Source organism: Salarias fasciatus, chromosome 5 (genome assembly GCF_902148845.1).
Source record: "Salarias fasciatus chromosome 5, fSalaFa1.1, whole genome shotgun sequence".
NCBI lineage: Eukaryota > Metazoa > Chordata > Actinopteri > Blenniiformes > Blenniidae > Salarias > Salarias fasciatus.
The window spans coordinates 27,436,144-27,449,311 of record NC_043749.1 but is presented as its reverse complement, the minus strand read 5'-3'; the positions used below and the strand labels follow the sequence as shown (position 1 = coordinate 27,449,311).

Here is a 13,168-nt window from a genome sequence, read left to right as displayed (position 1 = left end):
TTTATGTTGCACATTAAATAAATCATTTACTCCCTTCTCCTTTTATTTGGATCAAACTATAATCAGACAAAAATTCTGTCAGTGGGGCTTTTTGTTTTTCCTCTGTGATTCAGTGTGCTCCTGTTTCAACATCAAACCCTCAGTAATGTCGACTCAAAGCTTTCCTGTTGCCCTCAGACTGTTTTTAAATTAAGAAGCAAACCGTTGTGAAGCTTTGTCCCTCTCAGGTGGGAGATCAGGGTTTCTTTGGAGGATGAAAGTGTAAATTATTTAAGCCCCACCGTCTTGGAATTCCTACTTGTTTTCTAAATTGAGGAGCTGATTGGATTTCAGGGGTCAAAGTTCAAGGTCAGAGAAATGTCTGGTGTGCCAATAATGCAACACAGCAGGAAGCTTGAATTTCTGACCGTAGCTTCACTGTGTGTTGGTAACAAATCTCAGGCTTTTTCTGTGATTTTAGAATAACTTAAAGCTCCCATATAATGCTGTCAGTTTCAGTCCAGTTTGTTTTGTGTGTGTGTGTTTGTGTGTGTGTGTGTGTGTGTGTGTGTGTGTGTGTGTGTGTGTGTGTGTGTGTGTGTGTGTGTGTAGAAAATGGAGGCGGCGTACTACGACAACATCATGGAGCAGCAGCGTCTGGAGCCGGAGTTCTTCCGGGTGGGGTTTTATGGCAGGAAGTTCCCGTTCTTCCTCAGAGTGAGTCGCTCATTTAAATGTTCACCAGTGCACGCTAACTGTCTGAGGAGAGTTTTTAACTTATTAAACATACAGATAAAGGCTTTAAAGATGGACGTTTCGACTGGCCAAAGGAAAGAAGATCAATGCTTTTAGAAGTGGAAGACTCGGGGATTCAGAACACTTTAAACATCCAGATTTATTGACAGTGAAACCATAACTACCAGAGTCCAATCCCATCCCATGTTGACACAACAGTGTTGAAAACTGAAAACTTTTGCTGCATTTTGAGGTCTGGATTACATGATATCGGGGCTCGGAGCTTCTTGAAACGATCTGTTGTTTTTACTGGTTTTCTTCACACCAGAACAAAGAGTTTGTCTGCCGTGGCCACGACTACGAGCGGCTGGAGGCCTTCCAGCAAAGGATGCTGGGAGAATTCCCGCAAGCCATCGCGATGCAGCACCCGAACCAGCCGGACGAGGCCATCCTGCAGTGTGACGCTCAGTGTATCCTTCAGGCTGCAGTGTGTGTGTGTGAGAGAGAGAGAGAGAGAGAGAGAGAGTGAGCTCCTCCAGTATCCGGTCTGACCTTTGACCTGCTGGGCGCAGACCTGCAGATCTACGCGGTGACTCCGGTGCCGGACAGCGTCGGGGTCCTGCAGATGGACCGCGTTCCGGACCGCATCAAGAGCTTCTACCGGGTGAACAACGTGAGGCGGTTCCGTTACGACCGGCCGTTCCACAAAGGACCCAAAGACCGAGAGAACGAGTTCAAGGTGAGACCGAAGCGGTTCTCAGTCCCAGATCCTCCCCCCTGCTGAGTCTGAGGCCGGACCGGCTGAGCCCGTCGTGTCTGCGGCTGTTTCAGAGTCTGTGGATCGAGAGGACCACTCTGATCCTCACACACCCGCTGCCCGGGATCTCCCGCTGGTTCGAGGTGGACAAGAGAGAGCTGGTGAGAAGCTTCTCCAGGATGTCATCCATCCATCCATCCATCCATCCATCCTCCCCCGGCTCTCCCTGTGACCCTCTGACCTCTCGGTCCCGGTGTGTGTCAGGTGGAGGTGAGTCCGCTGGAGAACGCCATCTCTGTGGTGGAGAACAAGAACCAGGAGCTGCGGACGCTGATCAGTCAGTACCAGCACAAGCAGCTGCACGGAAACATCAACCTGCTGAGCATGACGCTGAACGGAGTCATCGACGCCGCGGTGAACGGAGGCATCGCCCGATACCAGGAGGTGGGAGCAGAACCGGTCCGGGCCGAGGGTCGGGTCTCCGTCTGCTGGAGCAAGGGAATGATGAAAACCTGGAATGAACACAAACAGAACATGGAAAAGTATTTGTGTGTGTGTGTGTGTGTGTGTGTGTGTGTGTGTGTGTGTGTGTGTGTGTGTGTGTGTGTGTGTGTGTGTGTGTGTGTGTGTGTGTGTGTGTGTGTGTCTCCAGGCCTTCTTTGATAAGGAGTACATCAGCAGCCACCCTGAAGACACGGAGAAGATCACTCAGCTCAAAGACCTCATGCAGGAGCAGGTGAGCTGCACGGCAGCGCCCCCTGCTGGCTGAGGCGGGACACGCTGCTTTAATGCAGCAGCTTATAACAATTAAATGAACAGTTTGAGTCTTCTCAGTGGAAATAAATATTACAATATGTCGCATTGGTGTTGTATTTCTACATTAAATGCTTCATTTCTTGAGAATCGTTTTTCCATTTCAGCAGCAGATCGTTGTGAAACTCAATGAGTTTCTTTATTTTCTGAGAAAATGAAGCCTCCTGTAATCCCAATCCCAAAACAGTCCAGACAATATGTCATATGGGAATTAATAAGGATGAAGAGTAAAATATAAATAAATATTTCTCCAGAGATTCAGCAATGACTTTTCAGTGTGTTTGTCTCAGTAGACTCCAAAAGGTGTTACATATACTCTTAATTTTACAAAACTTATCCAATCTGTTCTTTTAAAATAAATGATCTTTTAAAGATCATGATTTGAAGTTCCTGTGAGGTTTTACATTGTTTGTCTCACTTCGCCTTGAAAAAATATTAATTCAAGAGTAACTTTTATTATTTTATGTGACAGAATTTCCCGGGAAATTTTTAAAGAGGTTTTATCACCTCAGTCTGTCCTAGCTCATTGTCACAGAGTCAGTGGTTCATCTGTGGATGTTTCTTTTTGTTTCCACACAGGTTCACATCCTGGGCGTCGGCCTGGCCGTGCATGAGAAGCTGGTGCACCCAGAAATGCGTCCCCTGCACAAGAAGCTGATCGATCAGTTCCAGATGATGAGGAGCAGCCTCTGCCATGTGAGTGGAGGCTCTATCTGGAGCGTCCGCGTGTGTGTGTGTGTGTGTGTGTGTGTGTGTGTGTGTGTGTGTGTGTGTGTGTGTGTGTGTGTGTGTGTGTGTGTGTGGATCACGTGCAGTGTGAATATTCAGCGCAGTGCTTCTTGGTGGCCTTGCAGGGTCTGCCCGGTCTGGATAAGGCCGCTCTGGTGGGAGCCGCTCCCAGAGGCATCCTGGCCTCTCACAGCCCCATGAGCCCCGAGAGCTTCAAGCTGCTGCACCGACACAGGTCAGACTCACCGGGGCCGCCCCGGCCTGTAGGGGTCCTGCAGGACCTGCTGCAGCTCTGTTTTCACTCAGTCCACACGTCCTTTCACTTTAAACACAGCTCATCCTTTCACTCATGCTTCCTCTCATCATTGAAACATGTTGAACAGTGAAGGTTCTTGGAACATTTTTTTTCTTTGTAATTCTTAGTGTGTAACAGTATCAGCTCATAAACACGTTTTCTCCTCCTCTTCATCACCAGCTGCCTCTTATTAACCAACTTCACCGTCTTCTTCTTCCTCCCTGCTCCGTGCACGCTCCCTGCTCCGTGCACGCTCTCTGCTCATGTTCTCTCCCACAAACTCACGCATGTTTCTGCTCGCACTTTCTGCAATTCTGCATGTTTTGGCTTCTTTTTGGTTTGTACTCTGCACGGCCTGCTTCCTCCTCCTCTCCGTCCTGTCCTCCCTTCTCTCCCTCCTCTTCCTCTCCTCCCTTCTCTGCTTCCTCCTCCTCCTCCTCCTCCTCCTCTCTCTCTTCTTCCTCACCTCCCTTCTCTCCCTCCTCCTCCTCTGCTCCTCCTCTTCCTCCTCCTCCTCCTCTGCTCCTCCTCTTCCTCCTCCTCCTCCTCTGCTCCTCCTCTTCCCTCCTCTCAGCCCCATTGCTGTTCTGACTCCCGTTGGGAACTCCTCCTCCTCTCTGTCCTCCCACACCTCCAGTGAGACGGGGAATCTCCTGATCCTGGCCGACGGGATGGTGGTCGAGCACCCCGAGGACTTCTACCGCATGCAGGTCAGATTTTATCATCCTTAAAGATGTAAAAACTTCGACTTTTTTTTTACCTGTAAAAGTCTCTGAACTTAAAAGTCTCACTGGATTTCTGACTGCTTGAGCAGAACCACCACTCTGTATCATGGATATCGTGTTTTGTACTGTCGTAAAGTGTTTTTTGAGGCGCTGTCCTCAGCATGTGTTGTGACCCTGCAGGCCAGCCCCTCCTCCTCCAGTCTTAGCTCCACCCATTCTGCGCCCTCTCAGATGATAAACTCCGCCCCCTCCACCATCAGAGGTGAGGACTGTTGCATCCTGGGGATCTCGCAGTGTTCTGCAGCTGTTTAACTGATGTGCTTTGTTCCCGTGCAGTCGGCTCGCCGTCTCTGCCCGACAAGTACAGACACAACCGGGAGATGCTGATGCTGCTGCCGCCTCACAGAGAGAGGCCGAGCAGCGCCATGTACACCAACATCACCGAGAACGGACAGGTACAATGCAAATCTAACCACCGCTGTTTTTACCGGCATCATGGAGACACGTCGCTGCTTCACGGCCTCAGAATGAATCCACCTCATCCACAGCTTCAGATCAGTCAGAACTGGGCTTCTGTGTCTTTATTAACGGAGTCTAACTGGGCTCATGGCTGAAGAGCAGAGCTTTAAAAACACCGAGACCTTTTCACCTGATAGTGGTTAGTTATCAGCCATCGTCTGTTTGGTGTAGTGAAATCTTCTCTTGACTTCATCTTTCAAAATATTGAGGAGCAGATTCGTCACTCTTTCTCAAAAAAGCAAAACAGCTCATGACAGTACGGTATGTTAAAGCTAGGGTAGGCGATGTTGTCCAAAAGCACTTTTTGTCATACTGAGTGAAATGCTCCTTGCCCCCTGGGAGAAGTCAGTACATTATGTGGACGGAAAATGATGTCGAAAAAAATCTGACAACTGTAGCGGCCAAAGGACAGTAAAAACTCCGACCAATCGTAAGGCGCGGACCGCTCTTAAGGAACCAATCAGATGCCGTGCTCCACTGTCTGAACAGCCCCGTCTGCTCCGCTCCGTCTGTGTGTTTGTGTGTGTGTGTGTGTGTGTGTGTGTGTGTGTGTGTGTGTGTGTGTGTGTGTGTGTGTGTGTGTGTGTGTGCGCGCGGCGCAGATCGGCTCACAAGACCGCCTCTCGGTAATGACGTCGTGCACCACAGTATCATAGTATTGTGTGCAAAGCGCTGGTCAATTTACGTTTATGTGCTATGAGAAACAGTGAACCCCGGACATTTCCTTGAATTTAATAAACCCGCTCGGACGCCCCGGACAGGACGTAAAAAGTGGACATGTCCGGGTAAAAGAGGACGTATGGTCACCCGAGGCTTGGAGCGGGGTCCCATTGAAAACAATGAAGACAGGGCATTGCCGCGGACAACCCGTGAGATGCGCGGTCACGTTGGTGGGGGTGTGGCGTTGGGCCAAGCACTGATTGGAGTAGGAGGAGCTTAGGGGGGATGGCTTGAGGTGTGTGACTTTCAAATCTTGCAGGCTCTTCAACATCGTCTACCCGAGCTTTAAATAAGATTTTCAACGAAACTGGAGGTGATCCTGTTTGTTCTGTTTCTTCCTCCTCAGCCTACAAACCTGCAGCGGGCCCTGTTCCACCAGGTGATCGGTCCATGCAAACCCTGCAGCGACCCCAACCTCTCTGTGGCTGAGAAAGGTACTCACACACACACACACACACACACACACACACACACACACACACACACACGCAGCAGGGCTAGACTTGGAGCTGGTTTCCCGCTCCCTGCTTGAGACGATGGCGTCCTGTAAGACGAGGTGGTTGACAGCCTCCATCCTTCCTCCGTCAGTGCTCACCACTCCCAGCAGCTGGAGTCTGGACAGCGGCACCAGGGAGGCCCTCCCCTTCCTGTCCGCGCACGTCGGCAGCGTCATGGCGCCTCCGGTCCCGCCGCGCAACGTTCCTCCTGGTAGGAAACCAGTCTGTGTGTGTGTGTCTCGGGTTACATGGCGGTTCTTTTGCAGATTCCAGTTTTTTGATGACTTCCTCTCCAGACTCGTCCAGCTCTACACTTTCTGTGTTTGTGTTCTCCGAGCTGCAGTCAATCACGACATGTTAAATTATTTAAACAATTGGAAGACAAAGTTGTTTCCAGGAGATCTAACGCATGCAGCACTCCTCCTGCCGTCCCCTTCTGCTCATTTCTCTCTTCTTCTCCCCTCATGTCACATGTATGGCAGCCCAGAGGGGTCAGCGTGACAAAGTAGCTTCAAAAGTTACAACTCAAATCCAAAGCAAGCAACACAAATATAAAAGTAACAACATAAAAGAAAACATTACTACACAAATACAAAAGTACCAACACAGACACAAAAGTAGCATAACAAATTTAAAAAGTGCAACAGGAATACAAAACTAGCACAACTGCAAAAGTAGCAACATGAACACAGAAGCGTTTTACTCTTCTTACTTCATGTTTTGACATTTCTGAGCAACCGTACATTCCTCACCTCCTCTTCTGATTACTTCCCCGCCTCCTCCTGCTCCTCCTCCACCTCTCTCTCTTCTTCTCTCCAGTCTGAGGCGAATGAGTGTGTGAGTGTGTGTAGATCTCTCAGTCAGTCCTGCTGTGTCTCCCCCTGTAGGCCAACACCTGTCGATGCACTTTGACGCTTTCCACCACCAGGTCAGCGACCTTCCTCCAGCTCTCCCTGCGCGCTCCTTAAGAAAGGTATCCTCCTCCTCCTCCTCCTCCTCCTCCTCCTCCTCACAGCACCACCTTTTCCTCCTCCTCGTAGCGCCTCCTCCTTCTCGTACCACCTCCTCACTCCTGCTGTTGGTCTGGATGCGTGTCTTTCTGTCTTTCTATCTGTCTTTCTCCCGACTGAAATCATTGTGGGTTTTTTTTGTCCATGTGTTTGTACCTCCTATAATTCACTTTATAAACTCATCATTCTCCACAGTTTGTCTTTTTTAAAGATCCTTCATGAATGTGGCTCAATAAATTTTACAAGTAGGAAAGGTTAGTTTTTCTCCAGTTAGTGGGAGGAAGGTGTTCTATCATCTGGATGTCAGCTGAAGTTTCAGGACATGTAGGGTAGAAAGCTTATGAAGACTGTTCATTTCATTGGTCAGATTTTCTGACAAAGCTCACACTTCAGTTTTTTATGTGGCAAAAATCTGAAACAGATCCTCTGACAAACCGGATCGCAGTGATTGTCTTCCTTCCTCCATGTCTCCTAATCCAGCCTCTCTGTTTCTCTCTCGCTTTGAGAACAGTGTGATTTCACTCACTAATGAAACCTTTACAGGCGCGGTGACTCTTTGTCCGTGTGATGAACGATTCTGTATTTTTGCTGTTCCCAGGTAAAATCCTTCATCATGAAGTGTTCCAGATTAACAGTTTCAGCAGCTGAATGTGTTGTGCAGAATATCTAAAGCGACCGTGAAGTTCTGGTCTTGGAACACTGGACCAGCTCCATAGGGTGCTCGAGGGCTTGTGGGAGTTCATCCAACCAGTTCACGTGTTTTGTGGACTTGGAGAAGGCGTTCGACCGTGTCCCTCGTGGTGTCTTGTGGGGGGTGCTTCGGGAATACGGAGTCCGGGGCCCCTTGTTAAGGGCTGTCCGGTCTCTGTGTGACCGGAGTAGGAGTCTGGTCCGCATTGCCGGCAGTAAGTCGGACCTGTTCCCGGTGCATGTTGGACTCCGGCAGGGCTGCCCTTTGTCATCGGTTCTGTTACTAATCTTTATGGACAGAATTTCTTGGTGCAACCAGCAGCCAGAGGGGGTCCGGTTTGGAGACCACAGGATTTCATCTCTGCTTTTTGCAGATGATGTTGTCCTGTTGGCTTCATCGAACCTGGATCTACAGCATGCACTGGGGCGGTTCGCAGCCGAGTGTGAAGCGACAGGGATGAGGATCAGCACCTCCAAATCCAAGAAGAAGGTGGCTTGCCCTCTCCAGGTCGGTGGAGAGACTCTGGCCCAAGTGGAGGAGTTTAAGTATCTTGGGGTCTTGTTCACGAGTGGGGGATGGATGTATCGTGAGATTGACAGACGGATCGGTGCAGCGGCCGCAGTAATGCAGTCGTTGTATCGGTCCGTTGTGGTGAAGAAGAAGCTGAGCCGAAAGGCAAAGCTCTGAATTTACCTGTCAATCTACGTTCCCACCCTCACCTATGGTCATGAGCTTTGGGTCATGACCGAAAGGACAAGATCCCGGATACAAGCGGCTGAAATGAGCTTCCTCCATAGGGTGGCTGGGCCCTTAGAGACAGGGTGAGGAGCTCAGTCACCAGGGAGGAGCTCGGAGTAGAGCCGCTACTCCTCCACATCGAGAGGAGCCAGCTGAGGTGGCTCGGGCATCTCTTTAGGACGCCTCCCTGGGGAGGTGGTCTGGGAATGTCCCACTGGGAGGAGACCCCAGGGAAAACCCGGGGACACCTTGGACAGGCTGTGTGTCTCGGCTGGCCTAGGAACGCCTTGGGATCCTCCCAGGGGGCCGGAGGGAGAATCTGGAGACAGGAAGTCTGGGTATCTCTGCTTAGACTGCTTACTCAGTCCTGGATAAGTGGTTGAAAATGGATAGATGGAGGATATCTGAAGCTGGTGCAGAAACTGACTCACTCTGCCAATCTGCCCCTCCTGCCCCTCTTGCCCCCCCACTCTCTCTCCAGTCGCCCCTGCACCCTATACCTGCCTCGCCCACCAGTCCACAGTCCATCCTGGATGGCAGTAACTCCACCCTCTCGGGCAGCGCCAGCTCCGGAGTGTCCTCCCTCAGCGACAGTAACTTTGGGGGCCCCGCCTCCTCCTCGGACCCCGGGGCCAGCCGCACCGACACCCTGGACTCGGCCCCCAGCAGCCAGGCCTGGACCACCGACCAGGAGGACCTGGACTCGCCCTACCAGCCCGTCCGGTACAGCGTCTCCGAGCCCGAGGTCCTGGACGGGGCGAAGCCGCCGCCCTGCCGCAGCCACTCCGCCCCGGGGGGCGTGACCCCGGCTCAGCCTCTGGCCCCGGGTCCGGCGCCCCCTGGTGGGCAGCAGGAGGTGCCACCGCACCTCCTCTACCACCACCACCACCACTTCCACCCCCACTACATTCCCCACCTTCCTCCCCTTTACCACTTCCACGAGCCTCCCCCTGCCCTCCCCCCCAAGCCCTACATCAGGGAGGGCTGCATCCCCGAGGAGGACCCCCAGTCCACGCCCGCCCCCCCACCCGCCCCCCGGCCCATGCCGCGCAAAATCTCCCAGCCCATCATCGCCGCCACCAAGGACGAGCAGGCCAAAGTGGCGTGGGAGCACGGCGTGAGCGAGGAGTGAGAGGCGACGAGAGAGAATCCGAAAACTCAAACGGACCTGCTTCCTCTCCCACGGTCCCTGAATGCATCACGATGGAGACACAGGCACACATCTTCACTGAACGTGCACAGACCTCGCGTTAGCGGTCCATTTCAGAAAGATTTTTATTTAGATTAAACTCTTGCACTGGGATTACATCCTGACTTTACCTCGCTCAGCAGATTAAGGGACTAAGAGGCACTTTAGTGAAAAAAACAGAACAAAACATGTGAAACTGATGATGAAGGTAAATGCACAGTAGATTGCATTTGGATTTAAAACTTTTTCAGCTGTTAGGATGATTTAAGCTGCATGTTCACATTGACTCACAGCACAAAATCAATGAAATCTTCATTAATCTTTCCTTCGTCACTTGATTTTATAGAAAAATATCAACTTTTGGGTCATTTCATTGCCTTTTAATGAAACTGTAATCTGAACAGATTACACACAAGAGCAGTAAAAATGGCAAAATATTGTGCTTATTTAAAGAGGACAAAGATGTTTGATTGGCTGCAATCATCCAGTTTATAGACCAAAAAAAAAAAAAACATTGAGATCAGATCATGTTTAAATAAGCTCACACATCCAGAGTTGAAGGTGTCATGCAAAGTGGCAGAATTTCAAATCCTTTGTCGACTTTCACAAACGTATTTAGTGAAACATCAAAGAACACTTTTTTTTTGCATTTTATGTGAAAGAAATAAGTCATTGTTCACGTTAGAAATAAATTTATTCATCATATTTAAATCCAAAATGTGAATATTTATGTGTGCATTTATTCTTCATGAGAGAAATCTGACTTCGTATCAAGACAGAGGAAGCAGAACTTTAACAAATAAGATATTTCTATATATGAATGCAGAATAATCCCAGAATTATTTGGATGATTTTGATGGAGGCACAAACATCAAGCATATAAAGCAGATAATTTCTTGCACATGAACCATCAGCATCCTTCAGGCTTCTCGGCTGCAGATACAGATGTCCTTCTTTTATGCACACGGACGAAAGAAAGAAGCCGTTTTCATCTCTTTTCCCTGAAAATTAACAGGCGAGCTGCAAACTATTTATATTTCCAGTCAGAGTATCAAAGTATGTAAGATAAATGTTAACACAGCATATAGAAATATATACACATAATAATTTATATATAAATATATATTTAATCCTGGTAGTTTTGAATGAATCTGGAGTAGAAATATGCAACACAGGGCGGAGCGGCTGTTAACGTTCTGGAAGGAGCCGCTGCTTGGTTTTTTTAGCTGCGACGTGTTCGAGGAAGCGCCTGTAAATACCTTTCTAGAGAAAATTAACTCCGATACAAACACTCTTTTTTCCATTTTTTATGAAGGTCCTGGAGGTACGGACTGTACATTTTTATTAATCAGGGTTTTGTATGCATGTTGAATCCTGGGAGCAGACTGAAGCTCAGCAGACGCTCAGCGGACTCTGAACTCTGACCTTAGGTTGCGCTCAATCCAGTTTGTGAAGGACTTTTTCTATTCTGTCTCTTTTTATCATTTTTGAGAAGTTTTTTTCTTTTGTGCTGATTAGCGCGTCAACCTGTGATCGTCCTGAAAAAGTTCTCTTTAACCTCATGATCACCTCATTTTTTGGTTTGTTTGTTTTTAAGACCTCTGCATTCTGCTGGATCTTATGGTGTGTTCAAGAGCAAATGGGAATTAGGAAATTTCCGACTGGGAAAAATCTGCCTCGGTTGGAAAATGGGAAGTTTTGGCCTCGCTGAAAGAAAAAAACTAAACAATAGTATTTCCGTGGATGGAACAGATGTCTATACATATTTTGACTTTACAAGCATCATTTCATACAGTTCATTAGTTTTTCTAAAAAAAAATTCAGGATAGTGTAAATTACCAGCTTCTTGTTGTTATGGAAACAATCCACATGTAAATCTCTGAAAACCGACATTCATTTCTTAAAGACCTAATTTTGTTTCTGTCATTTCTAAAATGCTGGCTCTCATGGTGCGTTCATGGGTCGCTGGGAATTAAGAAAATACATCTAACTGAGAACTTTCCTCTGGGAAAACACTAATGTGCTGATATTTCCCAGTAATCCACTTTGTAATAAACCCAGCAGTCTTTCCACATGTCTAAAAGCAACATTTATAAATAATTTAGCTTTGAAAGCTTCTTTTTTTAAATCCTGGTTTTTGGTTAAAGTTTACTAGAAAGAATGTTAAAACATGCTCTTTCGTCAAATAAACCTGTTTTCTGCAGTAAGACACTTTCTAGAATCTCCAGCCAGGAAAGCTCATTTAGGAGGATTCCTCGCTTCTTTTGATGGACCTTTTGTTTTGTGCTCCAGTTGTGTTAACACGAAGTGAGCTTCTGGACTCTGGGTGAGAAAAGGCGAGCAGGCGTTGGTGCATGAAGACGTGAGGCTGCACAGTTTACCTCAGCACAGGGAAGTTCCACTAAAACCACTGAACACGTTTTTTTTGTACAAGCTGAAAAATGTGAAAGAAAGCCATTTTTTACGCTCATTAAGGACAAAACTGTTGTACGTGTATTTTGTGTTTGTCTCTTCTGTTTGTTTTTTGTTTTTCTTCTTTTTGAAGCTGAAGTCTGATCACTGGATTATTTCAGGGCAGCTGAGGGAGATTTATTCTTTTTTTGTGTATTTTGCATCGACGATGAATCCAGATTGAGATTTACAACCACCTGATCTCTTTGTACAATGATGCGAATCAGTACTTGTTGTATATAAAAGTCTTTATTGTGTTAGCATGAGTGTAAACTGTGACGTGTGTGACGGTAGATGTAAATACTCACAATCTTTTTTTTTTTTTTTTCCTACTCACTAAACAAACTGCTGTGTTGTGGATTCATGATTAATGACGAAGATTAAAGACCTTTTATTGACTCACATCCTTTTCGCGCTCAACTTTATTCCCTCTTGGGTGACAGAAGGCGGAGCGGCTGATGGAGTGGGTGGAGACGAGGGTCCAGGCGAGCTGGAGAGTGGCTGGAGGAGAGTCGCAGACAGAGACGGTGACGTCTGGCAGCCTTTAAAGCGATACTTCAACATTTTGGCAAATTGGCCCATTTAGCGCAATTCCTTAGTCATTTCGAACAGCATACTTACTTTTTTTGTGAGGGCGAGCTGTTGTTTATTCAGAGGCGAGTCGGGGAAGGTTTTCAGGACGGACACAATGGAAGTGGATGGTATTTTTGTTCCCCCTCGTCAAACTCATCAAATACACAATCCAACAACCCCAAAACACTTTGGTGGACACGTTATAATCCGCACATTCACTACGCTGTGAAATATTAATGCAAAATTACCAGATTGAGTTGTTTATGCGAAGATTGCTAAGACGGAACTACTTACTAAACATGGCGTCTGGGCGTAGTGATTTCAAAAGAAAAAGTAGTTCCCAGTATTTGCTTCAGTGTCGTAACGCTACGATATTATTTGTTGGTGTTCCACAGCGTAGTGAATGTGCGGATTATAACGTGTCCACCAAAGTGTTTTGGGGTTGTTGGATTTTGCATTTGATGAGTTTGACGAGGGGGAACAAAAATACCATCCACTTCCATTGTGTCCGTCCCGAAAACCTTCCCCGACTCACCTCTGAATAAACAACAGCTCGCCCTCACAAAAAAACTAAGTATGCTGTTCCAAGTGACTAAGGAATTGCGCTAAATGGGCCAATTTGCCAAAATGTTGAAGTATCGCTTTAACACATCTGTGAGATAAAACATCATGATTATCTTACAGATATCGGCAGGACTGCTGTCTTTTAGGTCCTCATCCAGACTCTCGATTCTTCCAGCCACAGAC

The 13,168-nt window shown here is 47.8% G+C and overlaps 2 protein-coding genes across 2 annotated transcripts in view; both read left to right on the top strand.

Moving 5' to 3' along the window:
• The window catches only part of LOC115388465 (dedicator of cytokinesis protein 3-like), a 57,534-nt gene extending 51,404 nt beyond the window's left edge, over window positions 1-6,130 (top strand). Inside the window, exons 38-51 of the mRNA XM_030091629.1 lie at window positions 592-696; window positions 1,043-1,184; window positions 1,287-1,453; window positions 1,546-1,632; window positions 1,736-1,915; window positions 2,124-2,207; window positions 2,864-2,980; window positions 3,139-3,248; window positions 3,946-4,018; window positions 4,214-4,295; window positions 4,370-4,488; window positions 5,619-5,706; window positions 5,861-5,980; window positions 6,066-6,130. Of these exons, the coding sequence (XP_029947489.1) occupies window positions 592-696; window positions 1,043-1,184; window positions 1,287-1,453; window positions 1,546-1,632; window positions 1,736-1,915; window positions 2,124-2,207; window positions 2,864-2,980; window positions 3,139-3,248; window positions 3,946-4,018; window positions 4,214-4,295; window positions 4,370-4,488; window positions 5,619-5,706; window positions 5,861-5,980; window positions 6,066-6,130 (1,539 nt within the window). The remainder of the gene's footprint in view (window positions 1-591; window positions 697-1,042; window positions 1,185-1,286; window positions 1,454-1,545; window positions 1,633-1,735; window positions 1,916-2,123; window positions 2,208-2,863; window positions 2,981-3,138; window positions 3,249-3,945; window positions 4,019-4,213; window positions 4,296-4,369; window positions 4,489-5,618; window positions 5,707-5,860; window positions 5,981-6,065) is intronic.
• Window positions 6,131-6,578: 448 nt separating this feature from the next.
• Window positions 6,579-9,353, top strand: LOC115388357 (dedicator of cytokinesis protein 3-like). Its single transcript, XM_030091452.1, has 2 exons — window positions 6,579-6,742; window positions 8,690-9,353. The coding sequence occupies exons 1-2, from the start codon at window positions 6,671-6,673 to the stop codon at window positions 9,338-9,340; spliced, it is 723 nt and encodes a 240-aa protein (XP_029947312.1). The 5' UTR covers window positions 6,579-6,670; the 3' UTR covers window positions 9,341-9,353.
• Window positions 9,354-13,168: the final 3,815 nt, after the last annotated feature.